The sequence below is a fragment of the Heteronotia binoei genome, chromosome 13, assembly GCF_032191835.1.
Source record: "Heteronotia binoei isolate CCM8104 ecotype False Entrance Well chromosome 13, APGP_CSIRO_Hbin_v1, whole genome shotgun sequence".
Taxonomy (NCBI): domain Eukaryota; kingdom Metazoa; phylum Chordata; class Lepidosauria; order Squamata; family Gekkonidae; genus Heteronotia; species Heteronotia binoei.
Genome location: NC_083235.1, coordinates 15,617,930 through 15,639,215, shown reverse-complemented (window position 1 = coordinate 15,639,215; position 21,286 = coordinate 15,617,930). Strand labels below are relative to the sequence as shown.

Below are 21,286 nucleotides of genomic sequence, written 5' to 3'. Positions count from 1 at the left end.
TAGGGGGAAGAAGGCTCTGAAAGTAAGTGCTACTAACTAGAGTGGGAAAGAGAGAGAATGTTCTCTTCGGAGTGGGTGATCCACAGGGCATTTTTTTTGGAAGGAACGCAGTTCTGCCTGGCTTGGTATCAGAAGGTGTGGCTTAATATGCAAATGAGTTTTTCTACAAAAATAGCCCTGTGTGAAACAATGGTGATGTCATGGGGTGTTCTTGCTGGGCTTTTTCTACCAAAAAAGCCCTGGTGATCAGCATATCCCCATGAAACTCTAGGCAACTAAGCACCATCATGTAGCAACCATCATGTGGAGTCACCCAGGCCTATATATATATAGCCTCAATGTGGTCCCTAGAACCCCCAGAATAGATTTTGGGTCATGAATATGCCATCAAAAGGTTAACTCTGGATTCAGGGATGTCAGCCTCTTGCCTGGTAAGATTAGTCAGCTACCAATTATCCTACTGGCACAATCCTATGCTTGTCTAGTCAGAAGATGACCCTATGATGTTCAATGGTATTTACTCTCAGATCAGGATGCATTGAATTGCATCCTAAGGCATGTTTGCACGTTTAGTCTGAATGTGAACTCCATGCATATTTCCCAGGGGGATAAAAGCAGAGTGTTGGGGGGGAGGGGGTTGTGAGGAACCCCCTCCAGTCCCGCTCAGCAAACCAGAGCATCATTGCAACTTTTTTATTATTTATTTATTTTTATTTAGGGCATTAAGTGATTTTGATTTAGGGAATTTGGTTTAGTGGTTAAGTGTGCAGACTCTTATCTGAGAGAACTCATTGATTCCCGCTCCTCCACTTGCAGCTGCTGGGGTGGCCTTGAGTCATCCATAGCTCCCATAGGAGTTCTCCTTGAAAGGTCAGCTGCTGTAAAAGCTCTCCCAGCCCCTCCTACCTCACAGGGTGTCTGTTATGGGAGGGGCAGGTAATAGAGATTGACCAAAGGACTTTTGCTTCCCTTGCCATAGACAGGAAAAACGGGGCCCATCTGGGTTTCCCAATGCTTTCTTTTAAGGCTGAAAAGCAGCCAAGGGGAATTAATTCCCCCCACCCAGTGCCATTTCACGGATAGAAATCATGGAAAGCTGCTGATAGCCATTGTAAGGGGAGAAAACATCTCTTGCCAACCACACTTTCTAGAACAAAGTTTGAGTCCAGTAACACCTTTAAGTCCAACAAAGTTTTATTCAAGATATGAGCTTTCGTGTGCACACACACTTCCTCAATTTCAATGAAATGGAATTTACCAGTCCATACATATATTTATCTATTTATTTATTTATTTTTCACATTTATATCCCGCCCTCCCCGTCGAAGCAGGCTCAGGGCGGCTAACAGCATCATAATGTTAACAATAAAACAATAAAAACAATCACAATAAAGCCCATTAAAAGTTAAGACAGGTTACAATTTAAAATTATTAGTGCAGCTTTAAAACAACGGTTTGGTGCGAACATCATGCCATTCTTTAAAAGCATTGGTCATTTACAGATTTTGGTTGAAGGCCATTCGAAATGACGTTGTTTTACAGGCCTTGCAGAACTGGGTAAGGTCCTTCAAGGCTCTAACATTGCCTAGGAGTTGGCTCCACCAGGGGTGGCAGAGGCTGAACAGCAAATTAGCATACTACATAATGAGGATATTTTAACAAATGCAAAGAGGAATAACAAGTTAAGTTTATTAAATCACCATTGTTTGGATTTAATTCTGGAGGAAAACAGTGAAGCAAATAAATATATCAAAATTGGAGATTGATGTGTAAACGTGTCATTCTTAATTGTGACTCTGGGAGGAAAAGAGTTAAGAGAATTCTCCCATTTGGCAGTAGACCCCACCTAATCATCAGTTAGATGCTGAATCTCTTTGACTGTTGTTTGCCTTCTGTGTCATCTTTTAAGGGACCTCTCTTCTTCTCTCTCTTACCTAGGCTTCGACCAATAGCAAGATAACCTTTATGAAGTTAATCTATTCACAATAAATCAAAATGTCCCTACATGAATTTGCCATGTAAGATGGACTTCTATTTTTTTATGTAAAATTTCTTTCTCTTGTTCTCATTGGAGTCAGATCGACTTTGAAATCTTTCAGTAGCATTTTCCCCTTAACAGGAAAATGTGGAGAATTGAGGCTATAGCATAATCCAATGGTTTGGCCCTTTAACACATCATCAAAAATGCCGCGTAATGACCCTCTTCATGGCCGCCCTCATCTCGCTGTTTCTGAGGCTGTAGATGAAAGGATTCAACACGGGGGTCACTATGGTATACAACACAGCTGCAACTGTGTCCTGGTGGTCTAAGTTCTTGGAATTCGGCTTTAAATACACCCAGCTTACAGTGCCGTAGAACAAGATCACCACGCAAATGTGGGACCCACATGTGGAAAAAGCCTTGCGCTTCCCGACGGCAGATGGAATTTTCATGATGGTATAAAAGATGAGGGCGTATGAAAGAATAATGACCACAAAGGGCCCCAGGATATCCACCATCCCCTCAGTCAGCAGAAGTGTTTCTATAAGGCTCGTATCAGAGCAGCAGACAGACAATAATGGGACAACATCACAGAAGAAATGAGGGATCTCTTCAGGGTCACAGAACTCAACACGGGATAGCAAAACACTATAAAGCAGTGAGTCAATTATGGGGAGAAGCCAGGACACTGTGGCCAGTTGAAGGCAACGCCTGTGGCTCATCATGTTAGAATAGTGTAGCGGGCAGCAGATAGCCACATAGCGGTCATAGGCCATGGAAGCCAGCAGGAAGCTGTCTGTGTTGCCAAAAGACATATAGAAATACATCTGGGCCAGACAACCATGGTAGGAGATAGTCTTTTTCTGAGACAGCAGGTTATCTAATACCTTGGGGATGGTGGTGGAGGTGAAACCAAGGTCAGCTAGGGCAAGGTGGCTGAGCAGGAAGTACATGGGAGTATGGAGGAGCTGTGTGTTGGAGCGGATCAACAAGATGATTGTGACATTTCCCAGGAGGATAAGCAGATAGACAGAAAGGAAGAGAAGGAAGAGAAGCCTTTGAACCTCTGGCTGGGATGGAAAACCTCGGAGGAGGAACTCAGAAACTTCTGTTCTGTTCCTGTGATTCATTGGACTCATGCTGCTGAAGTGAGGAAATTGAAAGAAAGTTAGAGCCATGAAGCCAAGCATGGCTAATTAATCCCAAGATTCACATTTCTCCCTCCCACTATTATCAAGGTAAGCTACCCAATGAGCAAACTATGGGAGAATCCTTCTAGGATGTATTCTCTCTTTGATTCACATCTCTGTGTTTCTCTCCCTGATGCATCCATTATTCCTGCCACTCAAGATACATGTGTCAGCCTCAAGATGTAGTGTCAGAATTCAGATTCAGAACTGTGAGGCTCTGGATCAGGAATTCAGGATTTCTTTTTTAAAATAAATCTACATTTCCCTCTGAGTTCTGTTTTTAAAAACCCCACAAAATGGGGCCAGTATGGAAAGAAGTCATTTTCATCCAAGCCCATAGAAACCCCTAGGTTTGTAGATAAACGTTTTTCAAAATGGAAGAGGAGGTTACGTGGTCCTCAACTGGATCTTGGTTAATACGAAGGCAGCCACCAATAGTGATGGGGTGGGGCAAAGAAGAAGCCAGGCAATCAATTAAGGGAAGAGGGGAAGTGTTAGATGGGGGCAGAAGGCTCCAGCACAAGACAGAGAAAAAGCTGGCCAGACAGAAAGGTGGTGACAGCAGAAGAAAGCAACAGCACCTTTCCCCACTTCCTCTCCCAGGCACTGATCCCACCAGGGAGAGAAAGAGAACAATCGGTGCCAACTCAAAGCCAGACCAGGTGCTGTCTCTTCTGCTTTCTCGTTCCTTTCTTCCATCCCCAACTCCTATGTCTGGGAATTCCCCTTCCTATGTACCTTCCTTCCCTTATTTTTCAAAATGGGGAGGGACGGTGGCTCAGTGGTAGAGCATCTGCTTGTTAAGCAGAAGGCCCTAGGTTCAATCATCGGCATCTCCAACTAAAAAGGGTCCAGGCAAATCGATGTGAAAAACCTCAGCTTGAGACCCCGAAGAGCCGCTGCCAGTCTGAATAGACAATACTGACTTTGATGGACTGAGGGTCTGATTCAGAATAAGGCAGCTTCCTATGTTCATATGTTCATATATTTCTAATAAAGGTAGTTTTCTATAAATCTCAAACACACATGGTGTTCTCTGTTTGCTTATTTACTCTACACATTTATTCAAAAAACCAACACAGGTAGCAGATGATGTGAAAGACCTTTCCCTGGGCTCCTGGAAAGCAGCTACCAGGCTGAGCAGACGAGACTGACCTTGATGGACCAATGGTCTGGTTCAGTACAAGGCAGCTTCATGTGTTCATGTATGATAAGCACATACTGGAGAGTGCCCGTGTCATCCACATGAAGCAGAGAAGAAATCCTTCTGGACCTACCCACCCATAGTTTGAATCACCCACCCATTGATCAGCTTTCTTCTTGATTTTCAGTACTTCTTGTTATATGATCAGCCCTTGGATTTAGTAGCTGTCAGAAAGATAGTGTGAGGCACATGAAGACATTGCCACCGAAGAGAAGCAATTGGAGATCCTGCCGCACCTTTTCTGGAAGACCATCACACTGCGACAGTGGTGGATGTGATCGCTGGAGGTGTAACCAGGAAGGTGCAGGATTCCGACCTCCTGAGATGGTTCCTTTAGAGTGCTGACATCATTCTGCCTCCCCCCATGGCTCTTCCTCCTCCTGAAGACAGGACATGAGGACCTGGATATCCCAGGCAAGCCCGATTTCATCAGATCTCAGAAGCTAAGCAGGGTCGACTGTGGCAAGTACTTGGATGGGGGACCTCCTGGGAATACCAGCAGTTGGGAGCAAGGTTCCCTCTAAGCTGCAATGTCTTGTGAACAAGAATTCTACTTTGTGAGTTATTGGCAGGGGTGGAATTCTAGCAGGAGCTCCTTTGCATATTAAGCCACACACCCCTGATGTAGCCAATCCTCAAGAGTTTATGCAAAAGAGCCTTGTAAGTTCTTGGAGGATTGGCTACATCAGGGGTGTGTGGCCTAATATGCAAAGGAGCTCCCGCTAGAATTCCACCCCTGGCTACTGGTATTAAAATTGTGAGTTACTGGCATTAAAGTTTAGAGTTACTGCCTAAATTATTGTGCTCTGGGATCATCCTTCCTGAGCTAAGACAAAAATCTGTGAGCTGGAGGCTAAAAATCTGTGAGCTGGCTCACACTAACTCAGCTGAGAGGGAACACTGCTCAAGGCTATCAGGGTCTGGGAAGTTGTTGAGGGGTTCCATGAGTAGGAGCCAAAAACAGCAACTCAGTGGGACCTGCTGGGTGCCCCTGACAGAAGTAATAAAGAGGCTTCAGTGGGCTTATCAGTGATAGGAATTTTCTGGTGCCCGCAGGGCTCTTACTTACCCAGTTGGTAAATGCTACCCAAAAAGATGCTTTCTGTTTGCAGCAGCAGCAGAGTTTGTGAGTCTGTAGGGGCCAAAGAATGGCGGGACCATCCCACGGAGAGATCAGGAAGGAGGGAATGTATTTGGCTTTTTCCTCCTGGTGAACACAAGCCTTCGTCTTCTGCTGAGCAGATCTGACAAACAGTTTGCTATTGCATGAAACAATGGGTGGCATGGTGGCACCATCAGCTTTTGTTCACGGCTTGGCATCTTTCAGGGCTGTGACCCAGAGGAATACTTCTGAGACAGAACCCCAGAGGCCGTTGCAAATTAGCCTGTTTATAGTATATTCTCCTTTAAAAACACACACACATTTGCCAGACACTGGCTGCAGAATAGCTACAAGTTATATACTCCCTAGCTACCCTTCAGGACATTAACACTCATGTGGGACACAGCTTTAGCTGGAACGGCCACAAGCATGTTCAAGTAAGCTCCTTAAGGGTTAACATGGTTATGTCTGACCAGGGCTTTATTTGCAGAAAAAGCCCAGCAAGGGCTCATTTGCATATTAGGCCACACACCCCTGATGTCACCATTGTTTCATGCAGGGGTTTTTTGTAGACAACACCCAGAAAGAACTTATTTGCATATTAGGCCACACCCCCTGATGTCACCATTCTTTCATACAGGGCTTTTTTGTAGAAAATACCCAGCAGGAGCTCATTTGGATATTTGCATATTAGGCCATGCCCCTGATGCCAAGCCAGTCAGAACTGCGTTCCTGTGTATTCCTGGTCAAAAAAGCCCTGGGCCTGACTAAGAAGAAACATTCCAGTCTAATCAGAAGCCAATTTTGTCATAGAGTTTTCGCCCAAATACAAGAGTGTTGCCAAGATGTCTCTAGGTTAGGGTTGCCAAGTTCCCACTGGCTGCTGGTGGGAACTTGCACATGCAGTGCAATGACGTCACATGGACATGTCTCATGGAGACGCTCTAGAAAATCGCTGAAAACTCTATGGTTTTGCACAGGGACGCTCTAGCAATTTGGGAGAAAGCTCACAGAGTTTCCCATGATTTCCTAGAGCATCCCCACACAATGTGCCGGGCACAGTATATCACTTCCAGGTGATGTCATCACACTGCACGCTGACAGGACTCTTTGGGGGTGGGGATCCTTCCTGCAGCCTCCTCCCTGCCTGCGGGTTAAGGCCTACCAAACAAGAGGATGCCCCCCCTGTTGGGAACTTGGCAGCTTTACACTGGCTTGATAAAATCATCAATGGCAGAGACAAGGCCTAGGCCTTTCTCTTTCTCCTTGTAAGTCCCCTGCATCCCCCACTGGTTGCCAGGAGGGATGCCTATCTGAAGCTCAGAGGTTAGAACCCGTGCTACAAGTAGTGTCATGGTAGCTGAAGAAGGGAGGAACCTAGGCTTCCCAACCCTCCCGCCCTGGTGGGGGACCCCCGAATTTTCAGCCTCCTCCCCCGCTCTTAAAAAATCTGGGGGTGGGGGGAAGAGAGAACATACCTGTAGGCATCATGTTGTTTTACAGCTTGGGATCCGTTTTTAAAATGTGTCCCTTTAAGGCTGCAAGGAAACAGGAACAGCCCCTCCTTTTCTTTTCCAGTGCAGCCTTGCTTTCATTTTCACAGCAAGCAAATTCTGCTGGAAGAATACCAAGTACGGTAAGTATTTGTGTGTGTGAGAGAGAGAGAGGGAGGGAGGGGGCAGGGAAAGGGGATTCCCTGGTATGGAGGTCCTCCCCCCTTTAGAAAGCGTGAGGGGGGGAGGGAAATGTCTACTAGGCATCCTATTATTCCCTATGGAGAACGATTCCCATAGAGAATAATAGGGAATTGATCCATGGGTATTGGGGGCCCTGGGGGGGGCTATTTTTTGAGGTAGATGCACCAGATTTTTAGTATAGCAGCTAGTGTCTCTCCCCAAAGTACCCCCCAAGTTTCAAAAATATTGGACCAGAGGGTCCAATTCTATGAGCCCCAAAAGATGGTGCCCCTATCCTTAATTATTTTCTATGGAAGAAAGGCATTTAAAAATGCGTGCTGTCCCTTTAAATGTGATGGCCAGAACTCCCTTGGAGTTCAATTATGCTTGTCACATCCTTGTTCCTGGCTCCACCCCCAAAGTCTGTGGCTCCGCCCCCAAAGTCCCCAGATTTTTCTTTAATTGGACTTGGCAACCCTAGAGGAACTGCAGCAGGGTTTGATGCCATTGAGCTGTTTTCTCCAGAGGAACCCACCAGCCCTTTCAATAGCAGGGAGGAGGTTGAAACCACTGAGTCCGCCATACTGCTGGGTAATCCACATTTAGCTTTAAAAGCCTGGTTGCGAAAGGTACTTAGAAGTCGCAGCCAAATTTTTTGGAGGGCACCCCCTCCCCCATATGACTTTCAAGGCAGGAAACAAACTCTGGTTGCTTGCTTTGGACTGCCTCTGCACAGCAAAGCTTGCCAGACCTCGAGGGCCCCAGGCATAACTAAATCTACACAACTTATAGCCTAAATGCTGGCTAACTGTCAAAATCAAGCTATCCCAAACACTTGGATGAGCCACACCATCTTGTACCTGGCTTCCAATGGGGGGAAGAAGGCTCTGAAGGTAAGTGCTACTAACTAGAGTGGGAAAGAGAGAGAACGTTCTCTTGGGAGTGGGTGATCAACATGGCTTTTTTTTTTTAGCAGGAACGCAGTTCTGGCTGGCTTGGTGTCACAAGGTGTGGCTTAATATGCAAATGAGTTTTTCTACAAAAATAGCCCTGTGTGAAACAATGGTGATGTCATGGGGTGTTCTTGCTGGGCTTTTTCTACCAAAAAAGCCCTGGTGATCAGCATATCCCCCTGAAACTCTAGGCAACTAAGCACCATCATGTAGCAACCATCATGTGGAGTCACCCAGGCCTATATATATTCACAGTGGCTATAAAGTCCTGAGTTACTTAGCACAGGATGATAGCCTCAATGTGGTCCCTAGAACCCCCAGAATAGATTTTGGGTCATGAATATGCCATCAAAAGGTTAACTCTGGATTCAGGGATGTCAACCTCTTGCCTGGTAAGATTAGTCAGCTACCAAGTATCCTACTGGCACAATCCTATGCTTGTCTAGTCAGAAGATGACCCTATGATGTTCAATGGTATTTACTCTCACGTCAGGATGCATTGAATTGCATCCTAAGGCATGTTTGCACGTTTAGTCTGAATGTGAACTCCATGCATATTTCCCAAGGGGATAAAAGCAGAGTGTGGGTGTGTGTGTGTGTGAGGAGCCCCCTCCAGTCCCGCTCAGCAAACCAGAGCACCATTGAAACTTTTTTTTATTATTTATTTATTTTTATTTAGGGCATTAAGTGATTTTGATTTTGATTTAGGGAATTTGGTTTAGTGGTTAAGTGCGCAGACTCTTATCTGAGAGAACTCATTGATTCCCGCTCCTCCACTTGCAGCCGCTGGGATGGCCTTGAGTCATCCATAGCTCTCATAGGAGTTCTCCTTGAAAGGGCAGCTGCTGTAAGAGCTCTCCCAGCCCCTCCTACCTCACAGGGTGTCTGTTATGGGAGGGGCAGGTAATAGAGATTGTCCAAAGGACTTTTACTCCCCTTGCCATAGACAGGAAAAACTGGGCCCATCTTGGTTTCCCAATGCTTTCTTTTAAGGCTGAAAAGCAGCCAAGGGGAATTTATTCCCCCCACCCCGTGCCATTTCACGGATAGAAATCACACTTTCTAGAACAAAGTTTGAGTCCAGTAGCACCTTGAAGTCCAACAAAGTTTTATACAAGGTATGAGCTTTCGTGTGCACACACACTTCCTCAATTCCAATGAGATGGAATTTACCAGTCCATACATATATCTATCTATCTATTTATTTATTTATTTTTCACATTTATATCCCGCCCTCTCCGTCGAAGCAGGCTCAGGGCTAACAGCGTCATAATGTTAACAATAGAACAATAAAAACGATCACAATCAAGTCTATTAAAAGTTAAGACAGGTTACAATTTAAAATTATTAGTGCTGCTTTAAAACAACAGTTTGGTGCGAACATCGTGCCATTCTTAAAAAGCGTTGGGAATTTACAGATTTTGGTTGAAGGCCATTCGAAATGACGTTGTTTTACAGGTCTTGCAGAACTGGGTAAGGTCCCGCAAGGCTCTAACATTGTCTAGGAGTTGGCTCCACCAGGGGTGGCAGAGGCTGAACAGCAAATTAGCATACTACATAATGAGGATATTTTAACAAATGCAAAGAGGAATAACAAGTTAAGTTTATTAAGTCACCATTGTTTGGATTTGATTCTGGAGGAAAACAGTGAAGCAGATAAATATATCAAAATTGGAGATTGATGTGTGAACGTGTCATTCTTAATTGTGACTCTGGGAGGGAAAGAGTTAAGAGAATTCTCCCATTTGGCAGTAGACCCCACCTAATCATCAGTTACATGCTGAACCTCTTTGACTGTTGTTTGCCTTCTGTGCCTTCTTTTATGGGACCTCTCTTCTTCTCTCTCTTACCTGGGCTTGGATCAATATTTTACATACATACATAGCCCTTTATTGGCATCAATACAAAAATACAGTATACCTTAAAACCAGCAGTGACACAATGGGATATAATAAAAGACCAGCAAAAGTTAAATGACATAAAATAGCTGTGGGCTATGAAGTTAATCTATTCAGTTTCAGTTTCAGTTTATTTCAATTTATATCCCGCCCTTCCCACCGAAGCGGCTCAGGGCAGCTTACAACACATAAGAACTAACATAGGTTTTGGATTTAAAATACAGCAAATTACACCGTTAAAACAGTAAAATGGTAAAACATATAAAACAAGCGATCTATCAGAATACTACACTGCAATCTTCTATAGAGTTTCCAATGCCAGTTAGTTATAGGCCAGCCGGAAAAGGGCTGTCTTACAGGCACAATAAATCGAAATGTCCCTACATGTTAGTAGTATGTAGCCTGCTGTGAAGCATGGTAGATCAAGAACTGTCAAAGTGACAGGTGTCATATGACACGAATCACAGGACTACTGGCTGATGCAATGACTGGAAATATCTGTATCTGTCCAGAGAAGTCACCATTATCTGATTGGTGGGCTGTACTATATAAGCAGCAGAGTGCCAGAATGTTTTTATCTCTACGTGTATGGATTACTGGCGAAACACTTTGTTACTTTGGACTGCATATGTATATAACTTCACTACTGTAAATACTTGTATAATGCACCGTTTGTTATAGAACCAAACAGATGTGTTGGCTCTTCATATCGACGTTCCAATTGCTAAGGCAAGTTCCTATTCTGGTCTACCTGCACTCTGCACGCGCTCTTGCCGTCATATGCCATGTAAGATGGGCTTCTATTTTTTAAGTAAAATTTCTTTCTCTTGTTCTCAGTGGAGTCAGATTGTCTTTGAAATTTTTCAACAGCATTTTCCCCTTAACAGGGAAATGTGGAGGACTGGGGCTATAGCATAATCCAATGGTTTGGCCCTTGAACACATCATCAAAAATGTCGCTTCATGATCCTCTTCATGGCCGCCTTCATCTCGCTGTTCCTGAGGCTGTAGATGAAAGGATTCAACACGGGGGTCACTATGGTATACATCACAGCTGCCACTGTGTCCTGGTGGTCTAAGTTCTTGGAATTCGGCTTTAAATACACCCAGCTTACAGTGCCATAAAACAAGACCACCACACAAATGTGGGACCCGCATGTGGAGAAAGCCTTGCGCTTCCCGACGGCAGATGGAATTTTCATGATGGTATAAAAGATGAGGGCGTACGAAAGAATAATGAGCACAAAGGGCCCCAAGATATCCACCATCCCCTCAGTCAGCAGAAGTGTTTCTATGAGGCTCGTATCAGAGCAGCAGACAGATAAAAATGGGACAACATCACAGAAGAAATGAGGGATCTCTTCAGGGTCACAGAACTCAACACGCGCTAGCAAAAGAGTATAAAGCAGTGAGTCAATTATGGGGAGAAGCCAGGACATTGTGGCCAGTTGAAGGCAACGCCTGTGGCTCATCATGGTAGAATAGCGTAGCGGGCAGCAGATAGCCACATAGCGATCGTAGGCCATGGAAGCCAGTAGGAAGCTGTCTGAGTTACAAAAAAACAAATAGAAATACATCTGGGCCAGACAACCACGGTAGGAGATAGTCTTCTTCTGAGACAGCAGGTTATCTAATACCTTGGGGATGGTGGTGGAGGTGAAACCAAGATCAGCTAGGGCAAGGTGGCTGAGCAGGAAGTACATGGGAGTCTGGAGGAGCTGTGTGTCAGAACGGATCAACAAGATGATTGTGACGTTTCCCAGGAGGATGAGCAGATAGACAGAAAGGAAAACAGGGAAGAGAAGCCTTTGGACCTCCAGCTGGAATGGAAAACCTCGGAGGAGGAACTCAGAAACTTCAGTTGTGTTCCTGTGATTCATTGGACTCATGCTCCTGAAGTGAGGAAATTGCAAGAAAGTTAGAGGCCTGAAGCCAAGGCTGAGGTCAGACACGCATAAACTGACGAGATGGGCATGGATGAAAGCCAGATGCATGTCGGATTTTATGCGTTTGTTCAAACATCAGCATCTTGCAATGGTCGTTGGCTCGTTCGTGTCCTGAATTGCCATGACTGAGATGCGGACTTTTTTGATAGTACATTAAATCCGGAATAAGAATGCTTCCTACTACTCCCGCGCATACTTTCTATGTTTGAACGCTCCATTGTAGCCGACTCGTCGCAAGCACACATCTGCTTCCCTGCGAGAGCACACTCCAAATGATATCATTGTGCCAGCAATTGTTGACTCAGCCTTCCAACCTTCCAAGGTCCGTAAAATATGTACCCAGCTTGCTGGGGGGGGGGGAAGTCTAATGATCGGGGAAGGCAATGGCAAACCACCCCATAAAAGGTCTGCCATGAAAACTTTGTGAAAGCAGCGTCACCACAGAGTCGAAAACGACTGGTGCTTGCACAAGGGACCTTTCTTAAATGGGAGGAGGGGAGGCAGATTGCCCACCTTTGCTGTCTCCCTGCCAGGGGACGAAAATGACCCACCTTTGCCGTCTCCCGCCAGGCGGAGAGACAACAAAGAGAGTTGCCGTACTCCTCCACATTTAAACACCACGGCGGGGTGTTTAAATGGGGGGGGGAAGATCCCCCACCTTTGCCGTCTCCCCTTCAGGCAAAAAGACAGCAAAGAGAGTTGCCATGCTCCCCCCCCCCATTTAAACACCACGGCGGGGTGTTTAAATGGGGGGGGGAAGATCCCCCACCTTTGCCGTCTCCCCTTCAGGCAAAAAGACAGCAAAGAGAGTTGCCATGCTCCCCCCCCCATTTAAACACCACGGCGGGGTGTTTAAATGGGGGGAGGAAGATCCCCCACCTTTGCCGTTTCCCCTCCAGGCAGAGACACAGCAAAGAGAGTTGCGGTGCTTAAATGGCGGGGAGGAAGATCCCCCACCTTTGCTGTCTCCCCGCCAGGTGGAGAGACAGCAAAGAGAGTTGCCGTGCTCCCCCCCATTTAAACATCATGTCGGGGTGTTTAAATGGGGGGAGGAAGAGCCCCCACCTTTGCTGTCTCCCCACCAGGTGGAGAGACAGCAAAGAGAGTTGCTGTGCTCCCCCACGCATTTAAACACCACGGTGGGGTGTTTAAATGGGGGGGGGAGGAAGATTATCCACCTTTGCTGTCTCCCCGCCAGGCAGAGAGACAGCAAAGAGAACTCCTGAACTTCCCCTCCCTGGCCGGGTGTTTAAATTGGGGGGGGGGGGCAGATCTCCCACCTTTTCTGGCACCATTTTAAAAAAAGCCAAGCACGATATCCTACGGTACTGTGCTTGCATGAGTGCGGAATGCCATCTCAAAAAATGAGGTCCAGTTGAGACCTCTGATCAACCAACGATGGGACCAACGCTGCTCAGAACTGAAGGATGGAGGGATGTTTGATCAGGAAATTCGTTGTAAAAAAGCTGCGGGGTATAATAGCAACGGGTTAGGGATGGATTTAATGGTGAGTGTGACCGCGGCCCAAGTATGGCTAACTAATCCCAAGATTCACATTTCTCCCTCTCACTATTATCAAGGTAAGCTACCCAATGAACAAACTATGGGAGAATCCTTCTAGGACGTATTCTCTCTTTGACTCAAATCTCTGTGTTTCTCTCCCTGATGCATCCATTATTCCTGCCACACAAGATACATGTGTCAGCCTCAAGATGTAGTGTCAGAATTCAGATTCAAAACTGTGAGGCTCTGGATCAGGAATTCAGGATTTCTTTTTAAAAATAAATCTACATTTCCCTCTGAGTTCTGTTTTAAAAAACTCCACACAATGGGGCCAGTATGGAAAGAGGTAATTTTCCTCCAAGCCCAGGGAAACCCCTAGGTTTGTAGAAAAACGTTTTTCAAAATGGTTACGTGGTCCTCAACTGGATCTTGGTTAATATGAAGGCAGCCACCAATAGTGATGGGGTGGGGCAAAGAAGAATCCAGGCAATCAATAAAGGGAAGAGGGGAAGCGTTAGATGGGGGCAGAAGGCTCCAGCACAAGACAGAGAAAGAGCTGGCCAGACAGAAAGGTGGCAACAGCAGAAGAAAGCAACAGCACCACTCCCCCCTTCCTCTCCCAGGCATTGATCCCACCAGGGAGCGAAAGAGAACACTCGGTGCCAACTCGAAGCCAGCCAGACACCTGCAGTTGCAAGTGTGAGTAGAGTCAGTAGACAATACTGACTTTGATGGACTGAGGGTCTAATTCAGAATAAGGCAGCTTCCTATGTTCATATATTTCTAATAAAGGTAGTTTTCTATAAATCTCAAACACACATGGTGTTCTCTGTTTGCTTATTTACTCTGCACATTTATAAAAAAACCAACACAGGTAGCAGATGATGTGAAAGACCTTTCCCTGGGCTTCTGGAAAGCAGCTAGCAGGCTGAGCAGACGAGACTGACCTTGATGGACCGATGGTTTGGTTCAGTATAAGGCAGCTTCATGTGTTCGTGTAAGATAAGCACATACTGGAGAGTGCCCGTGTCATCCACATGAAGCAGAGCAGAAATCCTTACCGACCTACCCACCCATAGTTTGAATCACCCACCCATTAATCAGCTTGATTTTCAGTACTTCTTGCTATATGATCAGCCCTTGGATTAGTAGCTGTCAGAAAGATAGTGTGAGACACATGAAGACACTGCCACCGAAGAGAAGCAACTGGAGATCCTGCCACACCTTTTCTGGAAGACCATCATACCTCAACAGTGGTGGATGTGATTGCTGGAGGTGTAACCTGGAAGGTGCAGGATTCAGCCCCCCTGAGATGGTTCCTGTAGGATGCTGACATCATTCTGCCTCCCCCCCCCCATGGCTCTTCCTCCTCCCAAAGACACCTACCAGAAAGGACATGAGGACCTGGATATCCCAGGCAAGCCCAATGTCATCAGATCTCAGAAGCTAAGCAGGGTCGACTGTGGCAAGTACTTGGATGGGGGACCTCCTGGGAATACCAGCAGTTGGGAGCAAGGTTCCCTCTAAGCTGCAGAGTCTTGTGAACAAGAATTCTACTTCGTGAGCTATTGGCAGGAGTGGAATTCCATCAGGAGCTCCTTTGCATATTAAGCCACACACCCCTGATGTTGCCAGTCCTCAAGAGTTTACGCAAAATAGCCTTGTAAGCTCTTGGAGGATTGGCTACATCACGGGTGTGTAGCGTAATATGCAAGGGAGCTCATGCTAGAATTCCACCCCTGGCTACTGGCATTAAAGTTGAGAGCTACTGCCTAAATTAGTGTGCTCTGGGGTCATCCTTCCTGAGCTTAGACAAAAACGTGTGAGTTGGAGGCTAAAAATCTGTGAGCTAGCTCACGCTAACTCAGCTTAGAGGTAACACTGGTTGGGAGACAGAATCAGGCTTTAGTGAGCCACCTCTCTCAATATCCTCCAGGCCCCCAATAGGGGTCAATCACCAGAGGTTGCTATGATTTCCAGATGCACACACACACAGGCACAAGATAAAAAGTACAAAAATACTTGAAAGGACATGAGGGTAGCTCCATTTAGCTCACTGCTCAATGGCAGGGGCTTTTTTCTGGTGGCCACGCTAGCTCCCACTACTCACAGTCTCCCTGCTATGAGAGGTTGTCTGCAGATTAGAAGGTTGTTGGAATGAGCGCTGTTCTGACAGAGAAGCATTCTTCCTCCGAGAACACTCCAGAAAAAATCTTTCCTTTTCCCTCAGCCCCCCCCCCCAAAAAAAAAACCACTCAGAAGGAAGAATGAGTGGGATCTAAATTGCCCTCAAGACCAGTGTTCCCTTTAAGCTGCAGAGTCTTGTGAGCAAAGATTCTACTTTGTGAGCTACTGGCATGAAAGTTGTGAGCTACTGTGCTCTGGGGTCATCCTTCCTGAGCAAAGACAAAAATGTGTGAGCTGGAGGCTAAAAATCTGTGAGCTGGCTCACACTAACTCAGTTGAGAGGGAACACTGCTCAAGGCTATCAGGGTCTGGGAAGTTTTTGAGGGGTTCCATGAGTAGGAGCCAGAAACAGCAACTCAGTGGGACCTGCTGGGTGCCCCTGACAGAAGTAATAAAGAGGCTTCAGTGGGCTTATCGGTGATAGGAATTTTCTGGTGCCCGCAGGGCTCTCACTTACCCAGTTGGTAAATGCTACCCAAAAAGATGCTTTCTGTTTGCAGCAGCAGCAGCAGAGTTTGTGAGTCTGTAGGTGCCAAAGAACGGCGGGACCATCCCACGGAGAGATCAGGAAGGAGGGAATGTATTTGGCTTTTTCCTCCTGGTGAACACAAGCCTTCATCTTCCGCTGAGCAGATCTGACAAACAGTTTGCTATTAAATGAAACAATGGGTGGCACGGTGGCACGATCAGCTTTTGTTCACGGCTTGGCATCTTTCAGGGCTGTGACCCAGAGGAATACTTCTGAGACAGAACCCCAGAGGCCGTTGCAAATTAGCCCGCTTATAGTATATACTCCTTTAAAAACACACACATATTTGCCAGACACTGGATGCAGAATAGCTACAAGTATATACTCCCTAGCTACCCTTCAGGACATTAACACTCTTGTGGGACACAGCTTTAGCTGGAACGGCCACAAGCATGTTCAAGTAACCTCCTTAAGGGTTAACATATCTATGACTGAACAGGGCTTTATTTACAGAAAAAGCCCAACAGGGGCTCATTTGCATATTAGCCCACACCCCCTGATGTAACCATTGTTTCAAGCAGGACTTTTTTGTAGACAACACCCAGAAGGAACTTATTTGCATATTAGGTCACACCCCCTGATGCCAAGCCAGTCGGAACTGCTTTCCTGTGCATTCCTGCTCAAAAAATGCCCTGGGCCTGACTAAGAAGAAACATTCCAGTCTAATCAGAAGCCAATTTTGCCATAGAGTTTTCGCCCAAATACCAGAGTTTTGCCTGGACGTCACTAGGTTAGGGTTGCCAAGTTCCCACTGTCTGCTGGTGCAATGCAGTGCAATGACGTCACCTGAAAGTGACGTATTGTGCTGGATATGTCTCATGGAGATGCTCTAGAAAATCGCTGAAAACTCTATGGTTTTGCACAGGGACGCTCTAGCAATTTGGGGGAAAGCTCACAGAGTTTCCCATGATTTCCTAGAGCATCCCCGCACAATGTGCCTGGCACAATATATCACTTCCAGGTGATGTCATCACACTGCACGCTGACAGGACTCTTTGGGGGTGGGGATCCTTCCAGCAGCCTCCTCCCTGCCAGCGGGTTAAGGTCCACCAAACCAGAGGATGCCCCACCCCTGTTGGGAACTTGGCAGCCCTACACTGGCTAGAGGCCTAGGCCTTTCTCTTTCTCCTTGTAAGTCCCCTGCATCCTCCGCTGGTTGCCAGGAGGGATGCCTATCTGAAGCTCAAAGGTTAGAACCCGTGCTACAAGTAGTGTCATGGTAGCTGAAGAAGGGAGGAACCTCAGCATGGTCTGATGCCATTGAGCTGTTTTCTCCAGAGGAACCCACCAGGCCTTTCAATAGCAGGGAGGAGGTTGAAACCACTGAGCCCACCATACTGCTGGGTAATCCACATTTAGCTTTAAAAGCCTGGTTGCGGAAGATACTTAGAAGTCGCAGCCAAATTTTTTGGAGGGCACCCCTTCCCCCATATGACTTTCAAGGCAGGAAACAAACTCTGGTTGCTTGGTTTAGACTGCCTCTGCACAGCAAAGCTTGCCAGAACTCGAGGGCCCCAGGCATAACTAAAGCTACACATCTTACAGCCTAAATGCTGGCTAACAGTAAAAATCAAGCTATCCCAAACACTTGGATGAGCCACACCATCTTGTACCTGGCTTCCAATGGCAGGAAGAAGGCTCTGAAGGGAAGTGCAGCTAACAAGAGTGGGAAAGAGAATGTTCTCTTGGGAGTGGGTGATCAGCAGGGCTTTTTTTTGAGCAGGAACGCAGTTCCGGCTGGCTTGGTGTCACAAGGTGTGGCTTAATATGCAAATGTGTTTTTCTACAAAAAAAGCCCTGTGTGAAACAATGGTGATGTCATGGGGTGTGGCCTAATATACAAATGAGTTCCTGCTGGGCTTTTTCTACCAAAAAAGCCCTGGTGATCAGCATTTCCCCATGAAACTCTAGGCAACTAAGCACCATCATGTAGCAACCATCATGTGGAGTCACCCAGGCCTATATATATTCACAGTGGCTATAAAGTCCTGAGTTACTTAGCACAGGATGATAGCCTCAATGTGGTCCCTAGAACCCCAACACCCCCGGAATAAATTTTGGGTCATGAATATGCCATCAAAAGGTTAACTCTGGTTTCAGGGATGTCAACTCTTGCCTGATAAGATTAGTCAGCTACCAAGTATCCTACTGGCACAATCCTATGCTTGTCTGTTCAGAAGATGATCCTATGACGTTCAATGGTATTTACTCTCAGGTCACGATGCATTGAATTGCATCCTAAGACATGTTTGCACGTTTAGTCTGAATGTGAACTCCATGCATATTTCCCAGGGGGATAAAGGCAGTGTTTGTGGAGGGGGGGGACCCCTTCCAGTCCTGCTCAGCAAACCAGAGCATCATTGCAACTTTTTAAATTATTTATTTATATTTATTTAGAGCATTTAGTGATTTTGATTTTGATTTAGGGAATTTGGTGTAGTGGTTAAGTGCGCAGACTCTTATCTGAGAGAACTGGTTGATTCATACTCCTCCGCTTGCAGCTGCTGGGATGGCCTTGAGTCATCCATAGCTCTCATAGGAGTTGTCCTTGAAAGGGCAGCTGCTGTAAGAGCTCTCTCAGCCCCACCTACCTCACAGGGTGTCTGTTGTGGGAGGGGGTGGTATAAGAGATTGTAACTGCCAAGAGACTCTGAGATTCAGAGTATCCGCTATCTTCTTCTTCTAATTAAATTTGATCAATAGCCCCATCCCAGCTCATGGCTTGATACCCTGCCTTTCTCCTCAGTGGAGAACCCGAGCGGCTTACTTAATTCTATCCTTCATTTTAGCCTCACGACAAACCTGAGGTAGGTTAGGCTGAGAGTGTATAACTAGCCCAACCTTTCATGGTAGAGTGGAGGCTGCTGTAAACACTAGGCTAATTGGCAAAGCCTTTGAAATGGTGTCTCTGAGCTGCTCTTGGGAGAATCTCTCAAGAGGGAACCCAGCTGCGCCATCCTCCATCCTTCAGTTCTGGATATCACAGCTCCCAAGAGTCCAAAGGCATGAAGAAAAGCCATCCAACAAAGGATGTCCCAGATCTCCCTGTGTGAAGCTCCTTGCACCCTTAAAATTGGCAACATCAGCAACACAAACACAATTCCACCTCTTGCTTCTGAAAACAGAAAGCAAATTTTAAGCTGCACTAATCAGCTGGGTAAGTAGGAACACTTTGTGCACTGTACAGTGTCTACCATTAATAAGTCTACCAAGGTCTCTGTTCTCTGAGGGTCTATCTAATGTGCTCTCCACAAAGGGCAACCTCTTGGAACCTCCTAATGAGAGAGAAAATTTGCAATGATGTTCCTGGCAGAATTCTGCTGGTGAAGGGATGTTTTGCACTGATTAAGGAGACAGGAGAAAGTTAAGGCAACGAAGTCTGTTAGCTCTGTATGTGCTATGGGGGACAACTGGGGATGCTACACCACGAGTCAAACTGTAAGTTAAAGGATCCAGGTTGCCTTCTAGGTGGTCTGTTAAACCCCATCCTCACTCCCTTTCTAGATTTTGAAACAGGTAAGCAGAAGACATTTTCAGACACTGGCGTTTCTCCAGAGGGATGAGGGAATCATACTTCTCTGTGTTAGAATGTATTTGTTTAGAAAAAAAAAATTATTATTCTATTGGATTTATATCCTGCCCTACCCACAATGCACATGCCTCCTTTCCTGTATTGTATTGCACCCCTCCGCCACTGAGACTCGCTAGCGGCAGTTCACAGTCCAAATGGTACGATAAAACTATGCAACCATTAGTATAAGCCATGAAGAACAAGCCAGCAAACTACCACTCGTTCTAACCATCATCCTCCCATCCTCTAGTGAACAGTGAGTACTGGTATTATTTGTGTGGCACGAAGGAGGAAGATGCTACCATTGAGCACTGATCAACAAGCAAGCACCCACCCCTTCCCACACTGTCCTTACTGCGGGGTGTCTTCAGCCAGTGACAAAGGCCAGCGGAGAAGATCTAGTTAGCACTTCACAGGGGCATTCCAGACATTCCGAGCCGTCCCCCTACACACTACCATAGGCTGTTGCCCCAGCTGCTGGTGCCGCATTGGGATTTTTTCTACTAAGTGTGTGAGCAGTCCTTTGCTTGTCCGTTGCTGTTCACATTACTGGCCACCTCTGAAAGCATTTGTCATAAAGGCAGAAGAAAGGAAAAAATCAGGGAGAAATTAGTTTGATGTCTAGGGTAGTCAAAATGATTAGGGAGGGAGAAATGCATGATATGCCTCACATTGATGGCATGGACACTATCCAATAGATGCTCATCGGAAAATAAATGCACAATCACTAATTCCACAGGAAGGTGCAGATATGTTCTCTTGCTGGGGACAGAACCTAAGGGTACAAATAGATGACACTTATAATTCCCAAGCCCTGTCATGCTGCTAGTATTTAGGTTTCCTTGGTTACTCAGTGTAGTTAGACTTGTAACAGTCTGAATATAGGCCACCATCTTATACACAGTCAGTGAAGCAAGCAGATCTCATGGAATGCTATATGTTACATGCAAATGCAGTAATCAATCCCAAAGGCTGTTTCTTTAAACTAAAACAAATAGGAGGGCAGTGTTATGATTAGGCAAGTATGTATTCAGAATGCTGAGTCAAGCACGGGGAGAATTTGGAATGAAAGGGGGAGCAGAGGTTAAGTCTATTGTGAAAACTCATTGCATCTCTGCTCAAAACAGCACCCCTTCAAAAGGATGTGTTTGCTTGGAAGCTCCATTTTTGCAGGAGCCCCGTGGTGCAGAGTGGTAAGCTGCAGTACTGCAGTCCAAGCTCTGCTCACGACCTGAGTTCGATCCCAGCGGAAGCTGGGTTCAGGTAGCTGGCTCAAGGCTGACACAGCCTTCCATCCTTCCGAGGTTGGTAAAAAGAGGACCCAGCTTGCTGGGGGGGAAATGTAGATGACTGGGGAAGGCAATGGCAAACCAGCCCGTCAAAAGTCTGCCATCAAAACATCATGATGCAACGTCACCCCAGAATTGGAAATGACTGGTGCTTTACCTTTAGACAGTGCTGGGAGGATTTTGTGCCTAGGAATCTATCAACCAAAATGTTGGCTGTAGGCTCTCTAGTTTTCTTCTTATTCTCATTACAGCAGCATC

At 46.1% G+C, this 21,286-nt stretch overlaps 2 protein-coding genes across 2 annotated transcripts; both read right to left on the bottom strand.

Annotated features, from left to right (window-relative positions):
• Positions 1 to 2,178: 2,178 nt before the first annotated feature.
• On the bottom strand, positions 2,179 to 3,111 carry LOC132581978 (olfactory receptor 1361-like). Its single transcript, XM_060253489.1, has one exon. The coding sequence runs from the start codon at positions 3,109 to 3,111 to the stop codon at positions 2,179 to 2,181; it is 933 nt and encodes a 310-aa protein (XP_060109472.1).
• Positions 3,112 to 10,950: 7,839 nt separating this feature from the next.
• On the bottom strand, positions 10,951 to 11,883 carry LOC132581979 (olfactory receptor 1468-like). The gene has a single exon (XM_060253490.1). The coding sequence runs from the start codon at positions 11,881 to 11,883 to the stop codon at positions 10,951 to 10,953; it is 933 nt and encodes a 310-aa protein (XP_060109473.1).
• Between the last annotated feature and the right edge of the window lie 9,403 nt (positions 11,884 to 21,286).